Source organism: Bos indicus x Bos taurus, chromosome 22 (assembly GCF_003369695.1).
Source record: "Bos indicus x Bos taurus breed Angus x Brahman F1 hybrid chromosome 22, Bos_hybrid_MaternalHap_v2.0, whole genome shotgun sequence".
Lineage (NCBI taxonomy): Eukaryota > Metazoa > Chordata > Mammalia > Artiodactyla > Bovidae > Bos > Bos indicus x Bos taurus.
The window spans coordinates 1,394,500-1,402,391 of NC_040097.1; the positions used below are offsets into that span (position 1 = coordinate 1,394,500).

At 67.3% G+C, this 7,892-nt stretch overlaps 1 protein-coding gene across 1 annotated transcript; it reads right to left on the reverse strand.

Annotated features, from left to right (window-relative positions):
- Positions 1-5,058: 5,058 nt before the first annotated feature.
- DNAJB8 (DnaJ heat shock protein family (Hsp40) member B8) lies at positions 5,059-5,818 on the reverse strand. Its single transcript, XM_027523684.1, has one exon. It carries the CDS (start codon positions 5,795-5,797, stop codon positions 5,102-5,104), a length of 696 nt encoding a protein of 231 aa, XP_027379485.1. The 5' UTR covers positions 5,798-5,818; the 3' UTR covers positions 5,059-5,101.
- Between the last annotated feature and the right edge of the window lie 2,074 nt (positions 5,819-7,892).

The window sequence follows — 7,892 nt, forward strand, 5'->3', positions numbered from 1 at the left end:
TCCTGACCTTTCTCCTGAGCCCAAGCTCATGGCTGCCTGTCACGCATGTCACACTCAACAGGCCCCCAGGACCCCCTGGTTCCCGCTGCCGAGCTGTCCTCCCATCTCAGAGCAGACAGGGCCCTCGGAGGTGACCCAGGCCTTCCCATAGCTGCTGTCCCTTCAGCAGAAGCCGCCGCCTCGGGGCCTGGGCGTGTGCCCCCTGCAGGGAGCACTCAACCCACACCTCCCTCGCCTCTGCCAGGAAGAGCAGGCTTGCAAGGCTGAGCCCAGGGCAGAGGGCTTAGAGCAGCGGAGCCCGCAGGAAGCAGAGTCTGCAAGGCAAGGACTCCAGGTGACCCTCGGGGGTCTGGGTGGGCAGCCGGGAGGCCAGAGGGACCAGCGCTTGGCAGGGGCCTGGCACAGGGCAGGCCTGGGGAGGGTGACGTCACGTCCTCGTTCAGCACAAGTCGCGAGCAGCTTCCGTGGCTCCGGGCTGCAGCCCAGGACAGAGTTAGACAGCAGGCAGGGCCAACCCTGGGTCAGGCAGCACCCAGGCTCCTGAGCCAGCCGGCCCACCGGGAGGATACCCAGCAGTGGGATTCGTGGCTGAGAGATGCTGGCCTGGCTCACGGAGACCCACAGACACTCGCAGGCAGGGTGATGTTGCCAGCCAGCCGTGCCCAGCCAGCAACTGGCAGGCAATCGATAAGCTTAATTAATAATTAACTTTTTAATTAAATATCAATTTAAAACAAGTATGGGAATCAGTCTCTTGCAATTAACGCTCTTGCTCTGCTTTCAGTAAGGGGCTGGACGGGAGATCCGGGCTCCTGGGCCAGGGGGGCAGGGTGGGCACGCGGGATCCCGCAGTGCAGGGAAGGGGCCCAGGCGGCCCACCCGGCCCCTCCTGGAGCCACGGGGGCCCCAGGACACCCGCTCTGTCTCCTCCAGCCGCAGGGAAAGTGCTCAGCCCTGCGGTCACCACCGCGCTGGGCACACTGGACACAGAGCAGGACCCAGCCCTGCCTTCAAGGAGCCGGCCTCTTGAAAGTCGAGGGGGAGACACTCAGCAACCTGCGAGTGGCTGGTTCCCAGGATCCCAAGGAAGGAGAAACCGGGGGCACGGGAGGATGGCTGGAAGGACACGGTGGGTGCGGGTGCAGCCTGGCCGGAGGTGGGGGTTGGGGCGGGCAGGCGTCTGCAGGTCTGGGGCGGCCCGGGGCCGCCCGGCGTCTGCAGCGGAAAGTAGCTGGTACATACCCCTGCTGCCACCCCGGAACCCCACGACCCCAGGGGTTTCCTGAGCGGCGGCTCGGGTGACCGCAGGCATAACCACGGCGCCTGGGGGCTCAAGCGGCCGGTGGTGCAGGTTCCTGCTTGGGGGGGTTGGTGACAGCGCGGTGTGGTTGGCGGGCAGGGCCACCCCGGGCAGGCGCTTGGGCTCCCGGGCCCCACGGCGCCCCACGGGTCCTCAGGACACTCCTGGTGGCCGCTGAGGGCATCCAGACCTGCAGTCCTGATGCAGAGGTGCACAGTAAGGGAGGGTCTGCAGGAGGTCTGCGCAGGGAGCAGGGTGCCGGGCCTCCCCCCACACAGCAGGTTCCTGGGGAGGGGCCCCTGTCGAGGGGCAGAGGCCCAGGAGGGGGCGGGCCGGGCCTTACTCTGCGGGTCAGGGGGCGGGCTGCCCCGGGACAGGCCCATCCGAGGCCAGGTCTCAGCCGGGACGGCACGCGGGCAGGCAGGCAGCAGAGCCCCACGACTTGTCCCTGCGCCCCCAAGGCCCGGACCCTGGGAAGGCGGGCCAGCATCTGTTGACAAGCTGCCATGGGGCTCCTTCCTGGGCTGTAAGAGCGCAGGGCGGTCGGGAGGCGGGGTGCCATGCGGCGGACGGGCATGCAGTGGGTGCTCGGCAGCTCCCCACCGCCAGCTGCAGCGGGAGGCCATCCCTGACGACAGGAGTCGTGATGACGCGACTGTCCTAGAGGCCAGACCAAGGGCGCTGGCCGCTGCTCTGCACTGAGCTTGGGCCCCTGCCTGGCCAGGGAGGGACCCTGGGGTCTGTGGCCCTTTTGTGGCAGAGGGGGCAGACCAGGGAGGCCTGAACACACCCAGCTCTTCCCAGGGCAGCGCAGAGCGGGCTGCAGCGGGGGCCACGCTGGGGCTGGAGCTGGGCTCAGCCGGGCTCTGGACGGGGTGGTCTCTGCCCCACCAGCCCTACCCCGAGCCGCTGCCCCCGGTACTGCCTCGTCTCTCCCGCCTGGGCACCCTCAAGCTTCTCCCCTGGCTCCAAGGCCCTGCTCCTTGAGGGTCTCTGGGTCCCCCCTCATCCCCACCGTCCTGCCCGCCCCTGCCTGCCGACGGAGCCCCCTCCCGCCCACTCCAGTGCCCTTATCTGGGTCCAGCCCCTGCGCGATTGCTGGGAGCCCATCCCCATGACAACGGGGCAGATGGCGGCTGCGATTAGCTGCTCTCCCTCCCGCCACAGCTCAATCCGTCTTTGAAATTAAATCAGCTGCGATAACATCGACTGGCCAGGGGAGGGGGGTAGGCAGGAGGCTGCCCGGGCCGCACCCACCCCACCCCAGGCCTGGGTGCAGGGCGAGAGGAGCAGGAGGGGGGTAGACGGGCTCCCAGTACAGATAGGCGACCTCGTCCACGTCTCTCGGTCTCCGAGCCTTAGTTTCCCCATCTGTAAAATGGGGGCAAGTGGCCGTCCCTATTTTGGGGGTTCAGTGAGAGTCTCTGGGGAGAGTGTACAGGAGGAGCCCTGGGGGGTTTGCTGCTGCTGCTGCTGCTAAGTCGCTTCAGTCGTGTCCGACTCTGTGCAACCCCACAGACGGCAGCCCACCAGGCTCCCCCGTCCCTGGGATTCTCCAGGCAAGAACACTGGAGTGGGTTGCCATTTCCTTTTCCAATGCATGAAAGTGAAAGTGAAGTCGCTCAGTTGTGTCCGACTCTTAGCGACCCCATGGACTGCAGCCTACCAGGCTCCTCCGCCCATGGGATTTTCCAGGCAAGAGTACTGGAGTGGGGTGCCATCGCCTTCTCCACTGGGGGGCTCAGTAGGGCTGAAAACATGGCCCGTTCCCATCCATGGAGAAGCCAGAGCCCTGGGGGAGAACCCGGGCCATCAGGGTCCCAGGTGGCCTCAGACTACACGTGGTCGGAGGCTGCAGACCTGCCCTGCGAGCCTGGTGCGTCCCTCCCCAGGGCTTTGCTGCCCTCGCTCATAAAGGCTCCAGCGTCACTGATCCTAGTGCCCGAGGGGCAATGCTGAGACCCCGTCATGTCCACCCAGCAGTAGCGGACAGTCAGGGGCCCAGAGGAATGTGGGGACCCAGGAGAGACGTGTAGGAGAGGGGGTGTGAGGTCTCCCCAAGGGTGTGGTGGCAGGAGAGGCCTGGGTAGAGCAGGGTGTTTCAGGAACCGGGTTGGTCTGTGCAAAAGTCCCATTTCAGGAAGGGGGGCTGCAGGGAGGGGAGGGTGGGGAGGTGAGCGGGGACCCAGGGGCGGCGGGGAGACAGAGGCCCGGGAGGAGGGTTCCTGGCATGGCATGGCCCGCGCTGAGGTCTTGGGGCAGGAGTCCCCCTGGTGAGTGTGCAGGAGCGGGAGGAGACCACGGGGGCTGGAGCACAGGGTGTGCCGGGGAGCCAGGGAGGTCGTGGGGGCCTCCGTGGCCACCCCGAGGACCTGACTTTCCCTTTGAGTGTCTCACGAACCTCTCAGGTTTTCACAAGAGCCTTCCGGCTGCGGGGATGACAGTGGGATGAAGGGAGGAGGCTGGGGCAGTGTCTGGATGAGCCACGAGCAGACGTGGGCCCCGTGCGGGGGTGAGCATGGGAGGGCCTCGCTATCTCCTCCTCAGGACCTTTGCACGGGCCGCGCCGTGCCCGGAACCCTCCCCCCAGGCCCCTCTCTGCCTGCCTCCCGCGAGTCTGTCTGGCCTTCAGCTCGGCCGTCTGTCAGATGGGGCTCCAGGCCAAGAAGAGGATGCAGAGAGGGGCTTAGGATCAGAGAGGGGCTGAGGGTGTGCAGCCCACTGAGCTGGGTCTGGCCGCCGCCTGGCTCCATCCACTCGAAGGGACTGGAACAGGAGACCACTCCAACAGGCCTATGAGTCGGGGGAGACACCAAGGCGAGGTCCATGGGATGTCTGTGAACGCCCGTGCCTTGCGACCACCCAGCCCCGGGACCCTGCGCCCGCCGGTGGGCTGCTGGCCCGTAATTGGATTTGCCAGGCAGCTGTCAGGGCTAAGCAGGCCCACTTGATGCAGCCACGCTCAGCCGGTAATTGGTGAAGTTAGCAGGTCGGCAGGGGCAGAGGTCGGGTGGTTAATGCTGTCGTGGGGGCTTTGATGAAGTCAGCCCTGCTACAGGGCTGGGAGCCGCGGTGCGACCCTCTGTGTGCCATGGGGCTCCGCTGCCCCTCGCCTAACTCGGTTAGGGGGCCTCCAGCTGCCGGCCCGGCCCCGGGGCTCTGCAGGGCTGGACCCAGGAGGCCTGAGCCTGCAGGGGCAGCAGGTCAGCTGCTGTGTGCTCCTGCCCAGGGCCCTGCAGCACCCGAGGGGACTCGCGGGCCCCTAGGGATCTTGGGGTGCTGCCCTGTGGCGGGGACGGGGGGGACAAGGGCCGGGCCGCCAGGACCTCAGGGCGAGGCCTGATATCTTCATGCTGAAGCCAGCAGTGCGCCCCGCCCCCGCGGCCGGCGGCGGACCTAACCAGTGGTGGTTAGGGGCCCCAGGCCCTGGGCTGGGCAGGCGGGCGGCCGTCATGACCCTCACGACCCCGACAACGCGCGCGCACGGACGCGGGCACGCACGCACGGGCGCCGGCACGGAGACGTGCGCACGGACACACACGCACAGACCTGCACTCACGGACACGCACGCATGGACCCGAACGGACACGCACGCACAGACACGCAAGGACACGCACGCAGGCGCAGGAGGTGCCAGCCAGGGGGCCGCTCGGTGCCCTGGTGAGGTCAGCGTGCGCCGGATGCCGGACCCATCCCCCGGCCTCTGCCGTCCGCCCCGCCGGCTCCCCAAGCGAACCACCGCGCCCAAAGCTCACTTAGCTCGTTTATTGAGCACCGCCGGGCGGCGGGCACGGGCGGCGCCTACTTGCTGTCCACGCGTTTGAGCTGCTCCTTGCCGTTGATGGTCACTGACGTGAGCTGCCCGTCCTCCTCCACCTCCACGCGCTCCTGCCCGTTCTCCACGATGCGCTTGGTGGTGACCTTGTGGCCGTTGACGATCTCGGTGGACGACATCACCGATTTGAACCCGGAGCCGCCCGAGCCGGAGCCGCCGAAGGACGTGGACGAGAAGGTGGTCCGGCCGGCGCCCCCGCGGCCCAGGCTGTCAAAGGCCGAGAAGGCCTCCATGAAGGCGGGGAACTCGCCGAAGCCGGCCGAGAAGGCCCCGCGCAGCCCGTGGCCCCGGGCCCCGCGCTCGCTGCCGAAGGGCGCATCCCAGAAGTCGAAGGAGAAGGGGTCCAGGCCGCCGAAGAACTCACGGAAGATGTCCTCCGGGTTGCGGAAGGTGTAGCCGCCGCCGAAGGGGCTGCCGTGCGGGGAGCCGGTCCCGCCGAGCCGCCAGCCGTCGCAGCCCGCGCGGTCGTACAGCGAGCGCTTCTTGGAGTCGGACAGGACCTCGTAGGCCTCGGACACCTGCTTGAACTTCTTCTCGGCCTCCTCCTTGTTGTCAGGGTTCTTGTCGGGGTGCCAGCGCAGGGCCAGCTTGCGGTAGGCCTTCTTGATGTCCTCCGGGGAGGCGCTGGCCTGCACCCCGAGCACTTCGTAGTAGTTAGCCATGCCGAGGGCCGGGGCGCGGCGGCGGGGAGACGCGGGCCCGGGGCCCGGGTGGCCGCTGGGTGGGGGCACCAGTGGCAAGTGCGGGTCGCTCAGCGGGGGCCTGGCTGGACTCGGGCTCCGGGGCGGCTCTGCCCGGCCGACTACCCTTTCATAGTACCAGCGCAGGGGGACGGGTGGGCGCCTCGCTGGAGGGGCGGGGGGAGGGAAGGCAGTGCCGCTGGGGGCCCCCCTCGGCCACAAGGCCCCCCGCAGAGCCGCCCGGCCCTTTGTGACATCGGGCCTGGGCGGGGCAGAGCCCGGTCCCTGCAGTCCGGGGCCTGGTACACGGGCCGGCCCTGCGCAGGAGGCCACGCCTGGGGGTCCACACTCGGAGCTCAGGCTGCTGGAGCCGCCAGGGCTGAACCCCAGGGGCTGAGACAGGACCAGCCTCCGGAGGTGGGCCCCGGGGTCTGTGCTGGAGGTCAGGGAGGGGCGTGAGGCCCCCCGGGGTGCAAGTGGACTGAGCCCAGAGGCTGGGTGGGGTCGGGGCTGGAGCTCCTTCTGCTGGAGCTGCGTGGGCCTCTCAGGTCGTCTGAGTCGAGCCCCGTGGAGGCAGGGGTGTGTGTCAGCATCTCAGACCGCGCTTGGCTGACAGCACACGTTCTTTGAATGAATGAGGCTCAGAGACTTGTGGCATCAGACTCAAGGTCACACAGCAGGTGGGAGAGGGAGGGAGGTGCTGGGGCGCGGTGGAGGGCACCCCGGAAGGGGCGTTCCGCTCAATACCTGTGGGAAGGGCAGGCCAGGGAGCGCGGTGGGTCGAACAGTGGCCCCATCCCAGCCGCAGAACCTGTGGTTGTGCTCGTATTACTATTGGGGAAGAGCGTTTCTTCGTATGCAATTAGAGCTCACCCTGGATTGCCTGGGCAGGTCTGAAATGCACAGCAGGAGTCCTTGGGAAAGAGAGAGACGCACTGAGAGCAAAGGGGGGGCAGAGGACACAGCAAGGCCCACCGGCCTTCCCTGGGACTGTGCTGGGGGAGCAGCCCCCGCCCACCCTGAGGGAGAGCGGCCTCCGGCCCGTGCTGTCTGTGGCACTTTGTAGGAAGTGAGGAACCCGCGGTGCCCGGGGGCCGTCCCTGTGTCTTTGTTCTTGTTCTGACGCTGGGCGCATTCAGAAGCAGCATTAACAAGCGCGTTAAACACACCGGTTCCCGTGCACCTCACCCCCTCCAGGTGAGACGGAGGCACCCACCCCGGGGAGTCAGTGGGCCCACCGAGAGCTAGTGGGACAGCGTCTCCCCACGCCCGTGTCTGGTCTGCACCCCTTCCTGTTCCCCCCTCAATGGGTCCTCTTCCCTTGATGCTCACGGGTGCTGGGCTCCCAGCACCTTGTGGGGACAGCATGTTCTAATCAACCCCAGATGCTGGGGGGGGCGGCTGAAAGCAGACAGTGGGGACCCTGGAGTGACAAGCGCTGTCTCATCACACTCCTTGCCTAGAGGATGGCTCACTCTCTGTCCCCAGCCCACCCACCCACGCGCTCGGCAGTGGAGTAACCCGGCTGGACGCACGTACAGGCAGTTCCGTAGGTGGGATGCTCGGTGTCTGTCGCTGCGCTGGGAGCCTGTTCTCGGCAGGCTTGTCCGCTGGGGCTGAGGGAAGGTGCCCACAGGAGGTGCCTGGTGGCAGAGGCGGTGGCCAGAGCCTCCCCCATGTCGCAGAGGCTTAGGACTGATGCTTGGCCCTCTCCTGCTTTACGCGTCAGTACCCCCGGGACAGCTGCTGGGGCTGCAAGACACATCCTTTCCTCCTGGAGCCTAGACTGAAGGGTCTCCGGGGGAGAGAGCGAGAGCTGGCAGACACTGGGGACCCTCCCACAGCCCCTCCTGGGATGTCTCGAAAGTCAGTCTTGCCCACAGCACACAGGCAAAGCTGTTTTCAACAGAGTAGGGAGTGGCGATCCTTCAGGACAGGTCCACGCGTTTCCGACAGCACCGTGAACGGTGCGGTCCATGCAGAGGGCAGAGGGCAGTGCCCTGTGGTGGATGAGGCGGCCGTGGTCCTGGGGGAGGAGGGGCTGGCCTTGCTCCTGCTGGGGACAGCAATGGTGATG